Below are 20,747 nucleotides of genomic sequence, written 5' to 3'. Positions count from 1 at the left end.
TTTGTTCCTTCATGTGTTACTTGAAGGAGATCCCAGATTTGCTTTGCGCTCTTGCACCCCATAACTCTATTGTGTTCATGAGGTCCAAGGCCGCAATGCAAAATCTTAACAGCCATAGCGTTGATTTCATATTTTTCAAAATCTTCTTTCACAAATTCAGAAATAGGTTTAGGAACTACCTCATTTTCAGCATTGGTTTTTGTTACCTCGAAGTTACCGACTTCTATGACTCGCCAAACTTGATAGTTCTCTGCCTTGATAAAGATCTCCATTCTGTTCTTCCAATATGTATAGAATTTTCCATTGAACATTGGAGGTCTTTGAGTTGAATAACCTTCTTCGAGTTTCTCGTGAGTGTTCATACTTTCCAGGAACTTTTTCTCAACAGGGTTTCCTGTATTTTTGTGAGATCTCGCTCTGATACCAACTGATATTCCAGTAGGAACACTGACAAGAGGGGGGGGGGGGGTGAATTGTTTCGTTGAACTTAGGGTGTTCCTTTGCGGAATTTAGAAATTAAAGGAACAACTAACAAATTAGTACGAAGAATGTGAAAACTGAGGAAACTTCTTGATCCTTATCAAGAAGCGAAAACCTCAAACTCTTTTATATATTGTAATCGCTCGAATACAACACACTCAATAACTCGAGTTCCACTTGAACACGAGTTCCTCACAGCAATCCCCGTTGATTACTGTGCTTGCTCCTTTCACACTCTCTCGCTGACTTGACTCTAAGTCACTTTAAGGATCACTCAACCCTTACACTCAAAACTCAAGGATCACTTGATCCTTAACCCCACAACTCAAGGATCACTCGATCCTTAACCCCACAATTACAACTCGAATTATGAAAACTCTAGTATTCAATAAAGCTTATGTACAAAAAAGGAACTTTAGGAACACGCTCTTTCGCAAACTGACTTTTTATAAAAACTCTTAAGTTCTTTAGAAATATTGCACGTTGTCAGTTGTGATTTGAGAAATGAAAAACCTTTTCCTTTTATAGAAGAACTTTCTTGGTCAATTTCCCATGTTCCCCTCAACGGCCACTAACAGTTACTGGGAGCAGTAACGTGCACGTTGATTGAGAGAAACAGGGAGACTTCTTCAAACCACTTTTAACACGTTCAATTTTAGAGAAAATAGTGGGAGTAGTTTTAGGAACAAGTAAAAACCTTTTCTTGGAAAACAAGGAATTCTAAATCAGAATCCAATGTTGATTTTCTCAAAATCGTTTTATTTATTTTCCAAAAGATTTTCCTTTATAAAACTTTATTTTATTTACAAAAACTATTTTCTCAAACATATTAAAACACACGTGTTCCTTTTGTTCCATATTATGCATAAACGTTATTAAAATACTTACATAAAATCTAAACATAAACTCATATGTTGTAGCTTCTATGTTGGCACCTTTTGAAGCATCACCTGAATGCTTCATGCATTGTTCCTTCTCCAGAACTTTGATGATCTTCATACTATATGAGGAGCACCCTTAATAACTTGCTTTAGGATCAGTCGTTGAGGATCAGCCTGCTTTAGGAGCAACCGTCTTTGGGAACAGCCGTCTTGGGAACAGCCGTCTTAGGAACAGCCGTCGTGGGAACAACCGTCTTGGGAACAGCCGTCGTGGGAACAGCCGTCTTAGGAACAGCTGTTCCCGCTGTCTTGGGAACAGCTGTTCCCGTTGTCTTGGGAACAACTGTCTTGGGAACAACCTTCATATGCAGACTTGATCGATTCTTTAGGAATTCCATGCATTGCTTAGTGTTTGTTCCACATGCTTAGTTTGTCCTACTCAGGCACTCCCTAACTTAGCATTACAAAAACACACTTAAACAATGATCAGGAAGTTTGCGTTGTCATCATCAAAACTCAGAATCAACATAACCGTCAGTATTTGATGAGATTAAAGAGAATTAGTCTAGAGATGTTAAGTTAGAGCGGATCAAGGAAAAGATGTCGCAAGGAAAGGAAATAGATTTTAAGATTCGAGATGATGGGTGTTTGAGGTACAAAGGAAGGTGGTGCGTGCCTCAAAAGTGTGAAGAATTAAAAGAAAGTTGATCAAAGAAGGTCACAATACACCGTATTCTGTTCACCCGAGTGGTGACAAGCTATATAAGGATCTGAAGAAGGTCTATTGGTGGCCAAGGATGAAAAATGAAGTAGCTGAATTTGTGGCCAGATGCTTGACTTGTCAAAAGGTCAATATAGAGCATAGGAGAACTCAAGGAAAGACCCAACCATTAGAAATCCTGAGTTGGAAATGGGATTGTATTTCAATGGACTTCGTCACTTGTTTACCTAAGTCGAAAACCTGAAACAATACCATTTGGGTATTGGTAGATAGGTTGACTAAGTCGGCAATGTTTATACCAATGAAGGAAACCTGGAAGATGGAGTAACTTGCCAAATCTTACATCAAGTATGTTGTGAAACTACATGGAGTTCCTAAGGATATCGTATCAGATAGGGATTCAAGGTTTCTTTGGAACTTCTGGAAAAGTGTATAGAGGAACTTTGGTAAGACATTGAAAATGAGTACAACATTCCATCCAGCCACGGATGGACAAACTGAAAGGACTATTCAAACACTTGAAGATATGTTTCGGGCATGTGTAATAGATTTCCAAGGAGGAAGGGAAGATAATCTAGATCTAATTGAGTTTTCATACAATAATAACTATCATGCCAGTATAGGAGTGGCACCATTTGAGGCCTTGTATGGACGAAAGTGTAGACATCCCTTATGGTTGAATGACATTATTGAAACCGTTGTGTTAAGATCTCAGGTGATAGAGGACACAATGAACCAAGTTAGGACTATTCAATCCAAAATTCAAGCAGCGCAAGATTGCCAAAAGAGCTATGCAGACTTGAAACGAAGGGATGAAGAATTCCAAATAAGGGACAAAGTGTTACTTAAGGTTTCACCAATGAAGGGTGTAATGAGATTTGGCAAGAAAGGAAAGCTTAGCCCAAAGTACATTGGCCCATATGAGATCCTAGAACAGATAAGAAAGGTAGCATATAGACTAGCCTTACCTATGGACTTGAATAGAGTGCATAATATGTTCCATATATCTCAATTGAGAAAGTATGTTATGGATAAGTCGCATGTGTTGCAACCGGAAACAATAGAATTGGACCAAAGCTTAACTTTTGAGGAGATACCAGTCAAATTCCTTGATAGTAAAGTGCGTAGTGCACGGACTAAGGATGTTAAGATTGTCAAAGTGTTATGGTCTAACCAAGAATCAGAAGAAGCAACATGGGAAGACGAGGAAGAAATGAGAAAAAATATCCTGAGGTTAGTTGAGTTACAGGGTCGTAACTCGTGTCTTTTAAAGGGGTAGAGTGTAGTAGAATTTCGCGCTTTTTACCTTATTTTTCCTTATTTTATGCTTAATTTAGTGCTTTCTATTGAAATTGCACTTTATATTGTCATGTTGAATCATCTAAAGAGTACCTCAACTAAATGTTTTTGCAAGAAAACGCAATAAAGTCTCATAAAGTCTCAAGTTTTGAGTTCAAGTTTGATTTCCGAGCCCAAGTTTCGGGACAAAACTTTTTTTAAGGAGGGTAGACTGTAATACCTCGTATTTTTCTGTATTTATAAATATATTTTATTATATTTATAAAGCATTTTTACGCTTTTTAGAATTTAAATCGCATTTAATGTATTATTATTTAATTAAAATATTTATTATTTTATTAATTACGAAACGAATTTATTATTCGAAGTCGGGAATTTATTGGGTTGCTTTTTAAATGGTTTGAATTAATTCTAAGCCCAACTCGTTCTACTAGTTGAGCCCAACTGAGATTTCTAATCTCAAATTCCAATTCAAACCCAACCATCTAAATTGCAAAGCCCACTGTTTAATTCATAAGCCTAGCCAATTAAGGATTGGATAAGCCTATAAATATAACCCTCGTGTTGAATTAATCCCCACTTCCCTCATCAATTTTCTCTCTTCTCCCTTGCACCGGATGCCTCTCCTCTCGTCCCTCTTACTCTCGTCTCCTTGTCGCGCACACCCGAGCCCCTTCCTCGCACGTGCCCTCGTGCCTTCATGCACGCAGCCCCTCACCCCTCGTTGCTCGATGTTGCTCGTGCATCATTGCACAACACACACACCCCTCACTCCCTCTCTCATTGTTTGTCGTTGCACCCTCGCACAGCACTCGTGCCTCTCGCCGAGTTTTGCTGTTGTGTAGTTTCTTGTCCCTCGACGCCATCCCACTCACTCGCACACTCCCTTGCTCGTGCGAGCACTGCTGCCCCTGCCTCACTGCTGCACCCGCTGACCCGTCGCGCACCACACACGCACATCAAGTCGTATGTGTGGCCCAGTGTTACACTCTGTTCCTTTGATTCTTTTTGCGCCCAATCACATTCAAATTTGATTGTACCGTGCTATAAGCCGGTTTAGTATAATTCTTTTTTTACTTGCCTATTCCAATTCAATTCCGTATTTTAAATTATATTACTATTATGGATTTTGATGTATTAAATTGCTGGAAACGGTTATGAACACCGATTTTTGAGGATTTATCTGTTTAGATGATTGAGGAATATTTTATATTGAAGTACTACAATTTTCAGATTTGATAATTTAATAAAGTGCTGATTTTTAAAGGTTTAAAGTGATTCTTATGTTGATTTAGGGTTAGGGTTTTAATCCCAATTTAATGATGGATTGATTTACATAATTTTATGTTAATTTCAATTATGGAAATCAAATATAATTTTCATAATTATTTCATGGTTTAAAAGTGTCGATTTTTATGATTTCAAAGGTAAAAAATTGATGTTTTCATACTAGGACTTTAGTTTTTCAATTGAGACTATTATTTCAGTAATGGACAATTAATTTCTAACTAATTCAAGGGTTTTAGAATTTATAAAAGTTGCTGGAAATTTAGTGAGCATGAATAATAATTGGTTTTCATTATTCGAGGTAGGAGGTGATTTCTAATCTTGAGTTGTGATTCGTAAAGTGACCCCCGTACTTAGATATTCGAGGGACATGCATGTCTAGGGTGACCAACTTTTACGTGAGGTTGTTTTTCATACTTTATTATTGTGAATCATGTGACTTGGATTATTATTGGATTCATGTTTGATGTTGTGAACAAACATATTTTGGATTATTATTGAATTTATGAATTCTATGTGAACAAGCATGTTGTGATCATTTATAATCGTTGGATTTAATGTCAAGCACGATGTTCAAGCATTATTATGCATGTATGGTTGTTTCACATGCAATGAATTATGTTTATGCTATTGTACGCAATGTCTAGCATACTTTGAGCCAAGTATTTGTGCCTTGTTGCTATTCTATCCCGTTTGTAGGGTATGTTTGAGAATTCTATGTGAATTGAACTAAGGATTTTTTGTGCCTTGTGCACACCCACTTGTTAACTAGCAAGGTAGGGTTATCTCAATAGTATATTGAGAAGGAACCATTGGAGTAATATCACTTGAGTCTTGTATGTTGATCACAAGTCCTAATGGATTAAAAAGAGTTTGTTTGGTTGCCTTATTTTATGTTATGTGTTGCCTTGAGTTCACTTTGTGAGTAAAGTATTAATTAACGTAAAGTGCAACCAGAACAAGCTTCAAAACTCTTGGAACGTATATACCTTGAGTATGAATAATGGGGGGAGTCTTGCCGGAAAACATGTACTCCTACAATGATACAAGACGTTGTTTCATTCTTTATTTTTATACGCTGGAATTCCGTCAGTATGGTCCGACATTTACTTTATTATTTATTTTGGTGTTTGGTGGGCTCCCAACACCCTTCCTTTTATGGGTATTTCTTTTGGCCCGTTCGAAACTTATTCTTAATTAATCTATGAGTCAAGAGTCGTGTCAAGTGTCGAGTCTTGTCTCCTTGATTAATTGTTTATTAAATGACTTTGCATGTGGATTATTTATATTGTTTGAGTGAGGCATGTTAGACTAGGATTTCATTCTAGCTTGTTCGTACTCAGCTTTCGTTGACTTCGTTCTTCATGTTTCCTTTGGTCATGGCCTTTGCCTTAATGACCCTAAGATGATCCATCATTGCATTTGCGTTGTTGGGGCGTAGATTTTGAATAACAGGTTTGTAGAGATAACTTGCGGGAGAAGTTATCAAGCATTAGATTGAGTTTGAGAGATGTTTTATCCTGCATAATAAACTCTATTATTTTTACTAGTCATGACTACTTAAACTATTTAATTTGCTAGTTAATGGATTTTAAATATTTTGGTTTTGGGTCGTAATGGTTCCGATTTGTATGGAGGCTATTAACTATTAATTATGTTTTGAAAGTTAGTTAATTTCGATGCGTGATTCTGGTAATAGCCTTAACTGTTATCACGATGGCGGTAATATCTTAGTGATTCCTTTATTTTAAGTAGAAAAATGATTTTATAAAAGGAAGGAATTATTAGGGTGTTACATTCGTACACCTTCTTGACTCTACTGATTTGGTTGAGTTGAAATCCTTTGGGAATTTCTATTCTTGGTCAAATAAAAGTTTGGGGGCAAGTAGAGTTTAGAATAGAATTGATAGATCGAGCATTTATTGGTTCAGTCAATTTGAAAAGGCGATTGTTCAATACCTCAACCCATCAGTTTCGGATCACTCTCCATTGTTAGTGAACTGTTTGCTTGGTGATACAGACGGGGGCAGACCTTTTTGATTCATGAATGCGCGCTCTAGTAGATCACTATCAATTTCGGAGGATAGTTTAGGAGGGTTAGAGCAAGCCTATTCAAGGCACATCAATGTTTCAGCTGGCTGGTAAATTAAAACAAGCCAAGAAAGGGCTTAAAGGTCTTCACAAAGAAGGTTATGCTCATCTAGAAGATAAAATTGAGCAAACAAGACCGAAATTAGATTTTATGCAGGATGACATAAAATCTTCTCTATCCGGTTTGGAGCTTCGTAATAAAGAGAAGTTGTTGATAGTTGAGGTAAAAAAATGGCTATGTATCAAGGAGAGTATTATGCAACAGAAATCCAAGGTTCAATGGATAAACTCCGGGTACTCCAACTCTCATTATTTCTTTACTTCTATGAAGGAAAAGAGGAATGATAATAGCATTGGGGTATTGCAGTCTCTCTCGGGGGAAACTCTTACTTCTGCTTCAGATATCCAGAAAGAAATCACAGGTTTTTACCATGGTTTGTTGTGCTCGATCTTCTGCACCTAGTTTTCATAGTTTAGACATCCCTTTGTTACGGAAAGGTGATAAGTTAGGCTCAAAAGCTTGTGCTTTACTTATCCAACCTGTCACAAGAGCAGAAATTGACCAGGTTCTTCATAATATTGATGATAACAAAGCGTCGGGTTTGGGTGGGTCCAAGAGAGTCTTCTTCAAAAAAACCTGGCACACAATTCAAAATGAGGTACATGATGATGTTTTGAAGTTCTTTATTTCTTTTAAGATACTGAAACAGTTTAATTGCACTCCTATTACGCTTGTGCCAAAATCTTCAAACCCTAGTACTATAAAAGATTATAGACCGATTGCATGTTGTTCCCGTATATAAAATTATTGCAAAAATTTTAACCACTAGAATGCAAAGGTCCCTAGTAGAAAAATGATCAAATGTGGCTTCTTAAAGGTGACCATTATTTAACAAGAGCATCATTTGATTACAAAAAACTAAAACAAAAAAATTAAAAGTAAATGTGCAATCCGCGTTTGTGGGGAGCGCATCTATTGCACTGAAACCTGGAAATTCTACTTCTCCAGTTCCTCTTGCTTCTCCCCCTTTGTTCTTGATTCTACTTCTTCAGTTCTAGCTTCTTTTGTGGGAACTCGGGTGCTGGGAGACGTGGTTAATGTTGCTCGGTCTGGTTTTATCCCTAAAAGGCATATAGATGACAACATTATCTTAGCGGCTGAATTAGTTAAGGAATATAACAGGAAACATATATATGTCTCCTAGATGCATGATAAAGGTAGATTAGAAGAAATCTTACGACTCCATTGAACGAAGTTTTCTTTTCTCTGTGCTTGTGGAGCTGGGGTATCCTTCTGTATTTGTTGCTTGGATTAAAGAGTGTGTCACTACTGTCTCCTACTCTATTCTTCTAAACGGGAAACCTTTTTCTCCCTTCCCTGCTAAGAAAGGGTTGAGGAAAGGGGATCCCCTTTCTCCCTTTCTTTATGCCCTTGAGATGGAATATTTATCAAGATGCATGGATGAAATGAGTGAGACCTTGATTTTAACTTTCACCCGAAATGTGAAAGGATGAAGATCACTCACTTAATGTTCGCGGATGATTTGCTTTTATTCTATAGGGGTGATTCTATCTCAATCGGTCTCCTTTATGCTTCTTTCTTAAAATTTTCTAAGGCCTCGAGTTTGGAAGTTAATCTTGACAATAGTTGTATCTATTTGAGTGGAGTTACAGAAGTTGCTAGGAAGAATAGGCTTGAGATTTACACATGTAAGTTGGATCTTTACCCTTCAGGTATTTAGGAGTGTCGCTGAGCTAGCTCTTCTAAACTTACTTATACCCAGTGTAAACCTCTTGTAGAGAAGATGGTTCAGAGAACCAGAAACTGGTCTTCGAAGCAACTTTCCTATGTTGGGAGACTTAAGCTGGTGAAGGTTGTTCATTTGAGTATTCAAAATTATTGGAGCCAAATCTTCCTACTTCCAAAAAATATAATGAAGGAAGTAGAGAAAAATTGCAAATTGTACTTGTGGACAGGATCTACTGAGCAATCTGAGAAAGCGTTAGTAGCTTGGAGTAATATGTGTCTCCCAAAATCTGTTCGTGGGTGGAAGCTGATTGTTCTTCCAAATTGGAACAAAGCTGAAATTTGCAACCTTTTGGGGGCTGTTTCTCTAAAGGAAGATGATTTACATATTTTATATAGAGTTTTCACCTCCGTCCCTCGTTGATTATTGGTCTTAATTGCGCTATTCGGAGCCACTTTTAGTACTATTGTACTCCTTGTAGTGTGTTTGTAGTTTCAGGTTTATCATTGTAGGAATTAGAATTTTTGGATGCATTTCCTACTCATTTGAACTACTACAAGATATAATGTACTTTTGAGAACACGAACATTGAGTTGGGAGAGTTTTAAAGCAAGGCGAATAATGAATGAAGTAGAAAAATGACTATAGTACACTATTTTAATCATAACCCAAGTTATAAAATATAAAATGCAGTGATTATAAGTGAGTTGGATTCTAGACTTCAAGAGGTTTCCAACGAGTGGTCACTCACCTGATTCCGACTTATAACGAAAGAGATATGACGTTTTGAAGATGAGGAATTGTGCAGTTTACGAGCTGCACGCCCGATTGGGAGGCCCAATGCCCGGTCGGGCGACGATAACCTCTTAGGGGGGCGTTTAGCTTTTGTTTCCGATTTTCCTTTTAATTTTGGGCAAGACTATAAATATGAGCCCTTAATTATTTGTTTTCAGCACTCATTTTATTCTACACTTAGTTTTATTCTCTCAACTTTTGGTTACACACTTTTTATTACTGCAATTAAAGATTCAAGCTTTCACTTTTCATCCTTCGTTCCTTAATTAGGTATTTCTTTGTTCATATTTTATTATTCAACAAGCTTATGAGCCCGTTTAAAGAAGGGGCGGTTATATAGTGGTTATTTAATCGTCTTTCTAAGTTTAAATTTTATTGAGCTGGTTGGAGTTATAAATTAAAGCAAACAACAACAAAATTTGAAAAGAAAAAAAACCAAATATGGAGTAAAGAAGATTGATGACACGAGTCATCAATCAAATATGGTTTCACTAATGACATGTGTCATCTAATTAAATATGGTTTCGCTTTTCAAATACTACTAGATTCTGAACCCGTTCAATTAACGGGTAATTTTATAGTGGTTGTTAAGAGGTCTTTTAAAGTGCTAATTTATTTGTTGAGGGATTGTGATTTTAGTGGGTTGAAAGTTGAAAAAATATACAAATTAGATGGTGGTCTGGTGGATTAATATGATGTTAAGGAGGAATATGGGGTGGAAGAAGTTATATGAATTAAATGGTGACTGGACTTTGATTGAGGAAGATGATTTGAGGTGTTAAAGCTGTAAAATAAATTGTGAAACAAACAACAAAAGGAAAATTTGAAAAAAAAATCAATGGATGAAAGATGGAATGACAAATGTCATCTAATAATTCATGGTCTTCCTTTTTAAATACTAGGTATTGATTTCAATTCGTTTATTTCTTTATTATTCAATTTCATTCATGTTTTCAATAATTATATTTGCTATCTTTACTTCAAATATGCGTGAGTAGTTTTAATCCAGGATTTTGGGAATCCATGAACTAATTTGAAGGGATGAACTATTATTGTTAATTGTTGGTAGTTTTAGTTAATTTCCTATTTATTGATTTCATTTACTATGCGATTAGATTTGTGCAGGTTTAATTGTATTAGTCTAGCAACATCGAGTTAAAATTCGAGAGATGCAATTTGATGTTTAGGCTATTGTCAATAGGTAGAAATGGAGTTAATAAATTGTGAGAGCCTGTTAATCCCAAATCTATGATTATTATTGATTCGAGAGAGTATGCTAGTCTGATTAATTGCTTTATTGACTATTAGTGATTGTTTATCATCCCGGATTATTGTTCATTGGTGAACCTATACCCTAAGCCTTTTATTATTTGATTTACCATTGTTTAATTATTGTCAAAGTTTAATACTCAAATCAAACCAGTTTCTTGTTCCCCAATAGTCTAGACCTTTATTTTAGTAATATGAAGAACGTTGTTTCCCTTTGGATTCGTTCATGACTTCCCTTGCTACCTGGTTAGTAGAATTAGGTTTATCTTTGATTAGGTGATACGAATTTAGCCTATCAAATTTTTATTAGGGTTATACACACATTGCACGATGATCAAAAGGACTTTTATTCAAGCTTGTAATGTTGGTCGGGTATAAACAAGGGGTAAGGAGAAATTTGGACATGTAAAGGTAAAGTCTAACTTGGGGAGTAAAATATAGCAAATGAGACCAATGCCAATCATCCCCATAAAACTACGTACTCATCAATTTCCAACTTTCAAACCATAAGGGGAGAAGTACCAAAAAAAAATATGAAATAATAATCCACTTCTACCCTTTCCTTGCTCTTCTAACTACGGAAATAAATAATATATTATTTTATTTTACTTTTTAAAAAAAAAAATCGCAGTCATCTCAACATGGTTGACGCCTTGTTCCCTTACTATTTTTCCCCTTTTTTCAATGAGGATATTGTCTGATTTAGCTTGGGGGGTGTTTTACGTTGTACATATGGTATGATCTTCTCCTCTCTTAGTTTTCATTCTTATTATTTTTTGTGTGTTTTTAGCTTAACTTTTGGTGTGTTTTTTGCTTTCCATATTAGTTTATGACTTTCAAAAAAATAAAAAATTCAAAAATACGTGTTTGTTGATGAGATTGAGACAATTAATTCCCTGTGCCACTCTTGTTCAATTCCAATTTTTTTGATAAATCAAGGTAATAAGACAGATAAACATAATGCAATGATTGTTTTTGATATGATTTATGTTTGCATTGACCCTTGACGAAGGTCAACTTTGTCTCACTTATCATATGCATATTGCTGGATTGTGGTTAGTTGTGAGGCTTTGAGCCTTAATTCTTCTAAGTGCTTAATTCCTGGTGTTAAATTGATCCGAGTCTTTGGTTTTCGATTGTTAGTATGCTTAACACACTTGTACTTTGCGAATGATGAAAGGCCATTCTTTAGGAAGCCTCCAGACGATCATACATACATTAATTCCTGCTTTTTCATTCCCATGCTTAGCCTTGAATTGACTGTTCTTTTGTTTAACTCCACAAAATAACCCTTATTCGGCCCGTTGGTTACTTATCCCAAGTCTAGCTTGGGGGAGCTATCATATGTTAATATTGGTTATCTTTGTAGGGATGGTTGGCTTTCTAGGCCTATATATGTTATTCAAGGTTGTGCACCTGTGTTTTATGGGTAGTTAATAAGGAAGAGGTGTAATTACTGAAGGAAATATGTCCTTAATCCAAGGTGCATTAAGTCTAATACGAAACGATAAATAATATATCGGAAATATATTAATCGCGGATATGGAAAGGGGCAACGCTGCCAGCCCAACGATCCAAGGCGCGCAAGGCCCACTGGGCGTAGCAGCGAGCCAGCGCGCAAGGCCCAAGCCTTGGCTGGGCGTGCGCGCGCATGCGAGGAACAACAGCAGCAGCGCACACAGCGCGGCCCAAGGCCCAGCGCCTGTGTGGCTGTGCGCGTGTGGGCTTGCACGGACGGGGCTGGCTGGCGCATGGCCTATGTGCCTTGGCCGGTTGATATTATAACCTAAGGGTTATAATATTAATCCATCTCACGTTTTCCAATAACCTAATGCAAAAATCAGATTACACATAAAACCCTAAGGAGGAGAGAGAAACCTTAATTCTCTCTATCCTCCATGGATGTGTTCTTCCCAAAAGCACAAACTCTTGAATGATTGTCTAAGCTACGATTATCAAGACGGATCTGATCGTGTCGGTGAACCAAGTAGAGGAACGACAAGTGGATTTCTTTGTTCATGTTCGTTGACATATTATTGTGGAAAACACGCTTCGAATGTAAGTTTGCTTAATCTGTGCTTTATACATGTTTCCTGACTTTGGGGATTGTTCCGCACATGTTATTATGTTTAACTGTATTCCCCTACAGTGGTATCATGAGCCTTATGTATTCAAAGCATGAATTAGCATGATTATTATTGTTTTTGCATCTTTCGAAATTTTGGATTTTTTGTTGATTTTTCGGAATTTTTTACGAATTATTGGATGAATTGCGTATAATCAGGTCCGAAATCAAAAATCATCGCTTTTTCGAATTTTAAAACCCTAATCTGATGGAAAACGATTTTCTAAGATCAAATCATGGGAATAGAATTGCGAAAACAGGCCTCGAAGTATCGTTTTTTGGGCGTTTTGTTAATTTTTCATTAAAAATTAAAAGTGTCGAACAGTAATTCAATTAAAAGGTCGACCTCAACTACTCGGAATTGCTTGAACTTTTGACACAATGTTACTGGGTATATGTTTGATCTATGGTAAAATTTTCAGATTTTTCCGATAAGTATAAACCCTAATTTTGCCTTTCCCCAATTCGTAAAATTTGCAACCCTAATTGAATTTTAATTAATTTTGGTTTAATAATTCTGTTAATTGTGGAAGGGGGTATAATTTCATGGGTCAGTGGCTAATTTTAAAAATTATTGGATTAAAATTTTGAATGGTTTCGTTAATTTTAATCGCACTTAAACCAAATTATTAATAATCTGAAATTTAATTGTTTATGAACGATTTAAAGCTTCGGATTTTATTAATTAAAAGTTCAAACTTTAATGTTGATTCGTTCGTTCATAAAAGTTTGAATATTGTTAGCCCTTGATTTATTCATTTTAAGAAATTGGATTGTCGTTAAAGTTTATTAAATCGTTAAAAATCGTTGTTTTTCGAAAATTAAACCGTAACTTTTTTTGAAAAATAAAATTAATGCAAGTTCGTGAATTAAATTTAATTTTAATTAAGTTGGTCCGTATTACAAACCAAAAACACGAACATGAGCATGATGGAAGTGTGGCTCGTCGAGCCATACGAGGCCATTGTGCTCGACCGAGCCATGCGACACGGGCAGCAGCAGCGATGCTGCGTGCCTCGTGCGCGCTGGGCGAGGAAGGGGCAGGCGAGGGAGCTTGCGGGGCTGCAACGAAGCAAGGGCAAGCCTTGCGACGTCTAGCACACACGATGCACAACACGCAGCGCAGGGGCAGCGATGTTGCGGGGACGCGCGCGCGCGAGCGATGGGGCGGGGTGCGCGAGCTCTGCTCGTGTGCTCTTGGGCCTCACGCGAGGCGGGGCTGGGCGCAAGCCTAGCCCGATTTAGCAATTGGACTTTTTTTATTAAAAATCGTTTAATTCGTTGGGCTTCGTATATTTGCATTAATTTGGGCTAACGGGATATTTAATTTAATATTTTATTTGCTTGGGCCGGGCCGCGAGTTTTAATTTAATATTTCATAATTAATTATCCGGAATAATTATTGGTTTGAGTGGGAGCCACTAAATGAAATTAAAATGAAATAATTATTTTTAATTATTTTCATAGATCTCATTATTTTAATTAAATTCAATTTTAATTAGAATAAAAGCTAAGGATTAATAATTTGGAAATTGATTAATCTTTTGGGACGCGTTTATGTGAACGTGAATTTTAATTAATTCACGTAAATACTTGCATATTAATATGGGCCATCCGTTTTAGCACACGAATGGGTGAATGCATAGAATATATATTTTATGTAATGCAGGTACTCTAAGTGACTAGTATGGCCAATTTAGGATAGTTAAATACGGTCTGCGTACCGTTCTATCTTTGAATGTAAAGTTTTAAATATGGTCTGCGTAACATGAAAATTTTGATGTAATTTATTATTTTTAAGTATTTCTAAGTTTAGAACTTTAAGTTAGCATTTGAACGAAGATTCAAGACGATGCCAAGCTAACAAGGAGGTGATGAAGATTGGTGCTTCAAGACAAGATGTTTTGGGCCATACTAGATCACCAATTATTTATGCAATTTAATATATATATTATGCGTGAATGTATGAATGTATGTATGCTTTGCATAAACAGGTTGTTTCCTATGAATTGATTAGTTTTAAGTTCACTTAATAATCGAACCAACATAGAAACAACTAGGTCCAAGTAATATTGAGTTTAAAAATTGCCTTCCAAATCAACACTTACAAAAATCTAGGGATCTAAGATAGTAGGTTTACGCTAAAGCGAGGTGCTAATTAGTTGACTTAGGTGGTAAGGCGTCCTAAAGGAGCACGTTGATTGTGGTTTCAACTCAAACAACAATGACATTATGTTGTGGCAATGGGATAAATTATGGTATTAATTTATTAACCAAGAGTAATTTGGAGATTACTAGCAATAGGTTTTGCTTACCTAAAATCTTAAACTACTTAAGACATGCTAAAGCTGCTTAAGGATTTAGGACTTTTGGGGTCTTGGAATCGTTTCATTCATTTTGGACCATGTTTTTACTTTTTGCATGAATGAAATGTTTAATAGCTTTGATGATTGCGTGAATGCTTTTATTTCAAGTTATTAAAGTATGGATAAATGTTTTTCTTTGCTAGTTCATTTTGTAGAATAGTAAATCTTCAACTTTATTGCGTTCGGACGATAGAACTGCGATATTTCCTCGGTCGATTGGTAACTATTTTGAGAGCGATTCTCAAAGAAAAGGAGAGTGAGAGCGTATCTTGAATGATATTTTCTTATAGTGATCTTCATGGTTGTTTTCAAACTAGAATTTGAATTGTAGACCAATTGGACCTCATATATTCAGAATACTGGGTAGTTTTGAAATAATGAAGTATTGAGGTAAAGACTCATGTATAACCAATGGTTAACAACCAATTTTCTTTTGATTCGACAATGAACTAGACTCGTTGGATGCGGTCATTCAAAGTGAATAAAAGAAAGGGACTTTGTACGCATAACAAAGTAAGAAGATCAAGCAAAGAGTAAAATCTTTAGGACTATAAGAAAACGTGCTAGAAAGGATAGGAAAGGGGAACAAAAGAAATGAATTCAATATTCAATTTCTACCTAAAAGTTTGTGTTAAAGAGAAACGACTTAGCAAATAAACTCCTATGGTATTAGATTACCGCTTGAGGTTCTAAACTCTTGTTAAGAACTCAAATTCCGGGAGCTAAGTCTGGTTATTGACCTACAAGTGGGAAATGAAGCAAAGTTGTGCTACATTAATTGTACGGTCATCATGTTTGTTTTAAAGTCCTTCTAAAGGCTGGAACTTAATGGTATTATGTTCCATTAATCATCATAATCAATTTATGTTTGGACAACGGAAAGACTCACATTCAAAGTAAACAAAAACATTCGCTAAGTGTTTATTTGAATGAAATGGTCATTTAAGGGTTGAGTCATATGATTGATTAATAAACAAACGAATCTCTTCACACTCAAACTTCAGAAGGTTCAAATCAAACATTTGATTTGTGTTCCACATATCTTTGGCAATGTCATACGACCATATCAACAAGTCAACATTCTAAGATTCCATGGCATGGATTTCTGAAAGTTGGTTAATTTAAGACACATGGGTCTTGCTTGTTGAACATGACATAGAAATGGACTATTGTTAGAAGTTTCTAGACAATGAAGTTCATGGGCCAAAGATGGATTTTATGACTTACTTATTTCACAAGAATTTGAGAAAATATGGCTATATTTACTCAAAGTGAAATGTGTGAAATGCTTCAATGTAATTCACAAAAGGGTATAAAATCAACTTGGCAAGAATTTTGGAACATCTAGGCTGGGTCAAGGTGATGTTTGCATGAGCCAAGAAAGATTATCTAGATTGTTTATATGGAAATATGACAATTGAAGCTCCATAAGAATATGGTATGTCCAAATGGAGAAATCGGAATCTATTTCGATTAACGATAATCACAACTATTTTCCTATATATTTTCTAAATGATACTCTCAAGTGACTTTCACACTAAACAAAGTTGTCAAAGCTAAGGATAAGATGTCATAAGGATTGAACTTCGGTTCAGTACATCTTTTCAGTACATATATATCTAGGGTTGTCGAACCCAGTGGGAGTTAGTGTTTACATCAAACAAACTCAAGGATAGATATATGTTTCTTTATGAGCGACTCATAGAAACAAAAGGTATTGATTCTACCACAAATCTGAGAACATATGGTTATTGCTTAAGATAATGTCTTTTAGGAAACCATCATATTTCCAAAAAGGCAAGTGGGAGAAAAATGACCTCGAATGGACTTCGAGTCAAGCAACGAACAAATGTAGGATGCTTAGAAGCCTTTGGAAGAGCTTCAGGAAGACTTTAGAAGTGCTTCAAGAGAATCCTACTACTCAAAAGACTTGAGTAATGTCTTCATAGACACTAACGTTTGATGTTCAATACCTAGGTAAATCGTATAAGGAATGAATTCAACCAAGATAGATACATAGATATCTTGAGGAATGAAAACTATGAAGACTTTGGAAAGTGCTTCAAAAACATACGACTTACAGGTTAGCTACGACGAAATAAAATTCCCAAGTATGGTTAGAGGCCATCAGAAACATAAGTGTGGTTCGAGGCCATACAAAATGGTTTGAGGCCATTTCATCCAAAGTACCTTCATCTTGAAGAATCAAATATATGATTTGGTTGATTTGCATAAAGGGTTCACTCCCATTAGTTGCAAACATGTTTTCTAAACATACAACATTGATTTGCATAAAGGGTTTACTCCCATTGGTTGCAAACATGTTTTCAAAACATACGAAGATGATATTGTATACACATACGAAAGAGAAGCTAGATTGGTGGTTAAAGATGGTAAACAACTTCACGGCGTTGATAATGTTGAAATCTTTTTCACCAAGTCGGAATGCTTGAACTATTTTGGATAAATCTAGCAATCATTGCATATGGCAATATGGAAATTGAAAAACGAAACACCTTCCTCAATTGGACTTGTAGAAAGGAATTGTGTACATCACACAATGTAAAAGTTTTGGATGCTAGATAAAAGAGAAAGCGTGAGAAATCTATTCGTAGATTCAAGCATACAAGTGGGAATTGGACCATGTTTGTCTAAACGGCTATTGAGCAATCATAGCTTTATGAAAATATGGATCATCATATAGATGAGGAGTTTAGTGGGAGCTAAGTCCAGTTTATTGGTTCTATATATGAGATATGACATTCAAATTCTAAATGGTTAGATTTGAAAGTATTTGTCAATATTAGAACCATGGCGAAACTTAGAACATACTGGGTTAAAGATCTATTGGATAAGATCTAAAGCGTTGTTTGGATTCTGTAAAAGTAATTACTAAATCAAACACAATGGAGAGACTCAAAAGAGACTCTCAACCCATATGACTAAGTCTAAGTTATGAATGCTTTAACTAAGTATAAAGCTAGGCTGTTATCACTAGAGTTAAGCATGAAGGACCTTGAAGAGGTGCCTTCACCTTATGTCACATGGCAATGCCAAGATTTTAGCAAAAATTCAGTATCTCTTGAAACAGAATAAAGCTAAAAGTTACATGGATGGATTTTAAAATGCTAATGGTTTTTGCATTACAATCAATCATGTATAATGTGACATATAGATCGCCAAGATAACTCGTGAACATTGGATCGTGACGAGTTTATACCAATCTCTATTGATCTGGATCAAAGATCATTGGAACAGTATCAAGACCATCCAATACATTTGGATATGTAGGATGAGCACTTGATAAGAGGAATTGAAGATAACTAAAGTTTTGATGCTACATGCATTTGCCTAAGCAAAAGTTAGATCTTGTTGTTAGGCAAACCACAAACAAACACGGGCAATCAGGCGTCGTGATTAAAAGGTGGTTACATAGGTTCTAAATCATATGTGATGCATGGGAAACTGAATCAATGATTAGTTTCCAAGTTCTCATTTGAAAGATGTATCTCCCACATCTATGTGAACTGGTTGGAGCATTCCAAACGGAAGCATCATTTGAAATTCTACATAATTGAAATGAATTCATTGTTGCCTAAGAAGCAATAAAAGCGAATTGTTTTTAGTGGGAGTTCTTCAATGAACTCAGGTTGATCACAAGTCTGCTACCTGGATGATTTTCTATTTTAGATATGATTATCATTCTAAACAGCAACGAAAGACTAAATCATTCTAGAAACATATTCAACGATCTTTTCATCTTACATCGAAAGGCTTTCGATAGAAAAGATGCTAAGGATAGCAAAGTATGATAAACTAAACCTCTGCATTGAATGATACACAACATTCATATGCAGATATGGAATCAAGTTTGAGTTACATGAATGTTTGAAGTATTGGTTGAAAGGCCTATATCTGTAAAACATTAAATGCTTGATTTTGGGTTAGAGGCCCACAAATTGGTAGGCATTTGGTTTAAACATTTATCATTTATGAAATTATATTTCAGAGTTCATTTAATCTTGGTTTAGTATTAAATGATAAGTCCATGTGATTCAAATCATTCAAATGGGATGTCAAGATGGATTCTTCGACAAAGAAACACCCATAAGTGAACTTGAATATTGAAGTCACAAAGTATCCCTAATCCAGGTCATTGAAAGGTGGACGACCAATGACTAATGAAGATTAGATTGCAAGTAGATTACTTAGTTCTGTTTCTTGAACTAGAGTGACTGGATGTCAGAATCTTTTGCATAGATACTTATTGGATCTTCTATCGGATTGACCATGAGAACGCTTTAAGAGATTAAAGTCATGTCATAGGCAGTTCTCATTAATGGTGATTAGAAACCGTTCCTCAGAACATGAGCGATTATGTCTGCTCGTTTGAGAATTAGTTCGCTTTGATACTAGCTAAACGTCGCACCGTAAAAGGAGGCTATAAAAGCAGTTATTGGGCGTACTATGAATCAAAGTGAGTGTTCTTAGATTGCAAGAATGGATTGTCCTCCTATCTTTGATAGGATATGGTGTTGTTGTGTAACAAGGCCTCTCGGAGAGTTAGATACAGTAAAATGCATGGCCGTGCTCAGAATGGTTAGGCTTAACCTTCTGCAAAAGTTTGACAGTTCAACTCTGTAATCCGATAAACACTTCTGGACCTAATAAGGATGGCTTGGATCTTACCTTATGTTCAGTAAGTAACACTATGTGACAAAGGAATGTGGATGCACACTTGTCTGAATGACAAGTGGGAGATTGAAGGAAATATGTCCTTCATCCAAGGTGCATTAAGTCTAATACCAAGGTTCAGATTAATTGCGAACAATTAATTCAGTGAGATCAAGTGACCGGAACAGCTAGCTGGAGCAATGCTTCCGATCAGTGAGTTCTAATGCATATTTGAACTCACAACTTACTCTTGACTAAACCTAAAAGGTCACACCAATGACACGTAACAGATCACCGGATTAAATGAATCGAAAATTCATTTAATAGCTTTTCGAGAATTAGTTGGAAAACGTATTATACGATACGACCTTGCATCGGAATCGTATATCGTATCGCGAATATTCGTAAGCTAGGCGAAACGAATAAATCGTATCGTACAACGGTGATTCTTCGTATACGAAACGATAAATAATATATCGGAAATATATTAATCGCGGATATGGAAAGGGGCAACGCTGCCAGCCCAACGAGCCAAGGCGCGCAAGCGCGCAAGGCCCACTGGGCGTAGCAGCGAGCCAGCGCGCAAGGCCCAAGCCTTGGCTGGGCGTGCACGCGCATGCGAGGAACAACAGCAGCAGCGCACACAGCGCGGCCCAAGGCCCATCGCCTGTGTGGCTGTGCGCGTGTGGGCTTGCACGGACGGGGCTGGCTGGCGCATGGCCTATGTGCCTTGGCCGGTTGATATTATAACCTAAGGGTTATAATATTAATCCATCTCACGTTTTCCAATAACCTAATGCAAAAATCAGGTTACACATAAAACCCTAAGGAGGAGAGAGAAACCCTAATTCTCTCTATCCTCCATGGATGTGTTCTTCCCAAAAGCACAAACTCTTGAATGATTGTCTAAGCTACGATTATCAAGACGGATCTGATCGTGTCGGTGAACCAAGTAGAGGAACGACAAGTGGATTTCTTTGTTCATGTTCGTTGACATATTATTGTGGAAAA

General features: G+C 36.4%; 1 protein-coding gene across 1 annotated transcript; it reads left to right on the top strand.

Annotated features, from left to right (window-relative positions):
* Positions 1-8,270: 8,270 nt before the first annotated feature.
* Positions 8,271-8,930, top strand: LOC130471454 (uncharacterized). The gene is made up of 2 exons (XM_056841592.1): positions 8,271-8,493; positions 8,560-8,930. Exons 1-2 carry the CDS (start codon positions 8,271-8,273, stop codon positions 8,928-8,930), a joined length of 594 nt encoding a protein of 197 aa, XP_056697570.1.
* The last annotated feature ends 11,817 nt before the right edge of the window (positions 8,931-20,747 follow it).

This window comes from Spinacia oleracea, chromosome 4 (genome assembly GCF_020520425.1).
Source record: "Spinacia oleracea cultivar Varoflay chromosome 4, BTI_SOV_V1, whole genome shotgun sequence".
Taxonomy (NCBI): domain Eukaryota; kingdom Viridiplantae; phylum Streptophyta; class Magnoliopsida; order Caryophyllales; family Amaranthaceae; genus Spinacia; species Spinacia oleracea.
Note: the sequence above shows the minus strand (reverse complement) of the source record. Positions and strands in the feature narration are given on the sequence as shown.

Coding starts and splice junctions, on each gene's coding strand:
- LOC130471454 (XM_056841592.1), top strand. CDS start 8,271: ATGAAGATCACTCACTTAATGTTCGCGGATGATTTGCTTTTATTCTAT. Junction 8,494..8,559: donor GTTGGATCTTTACCCTTCAG/GTATTTAGGAGT, acceptor AACCTCTTGTAG/AGAAGATGGTTCAGAGAACC.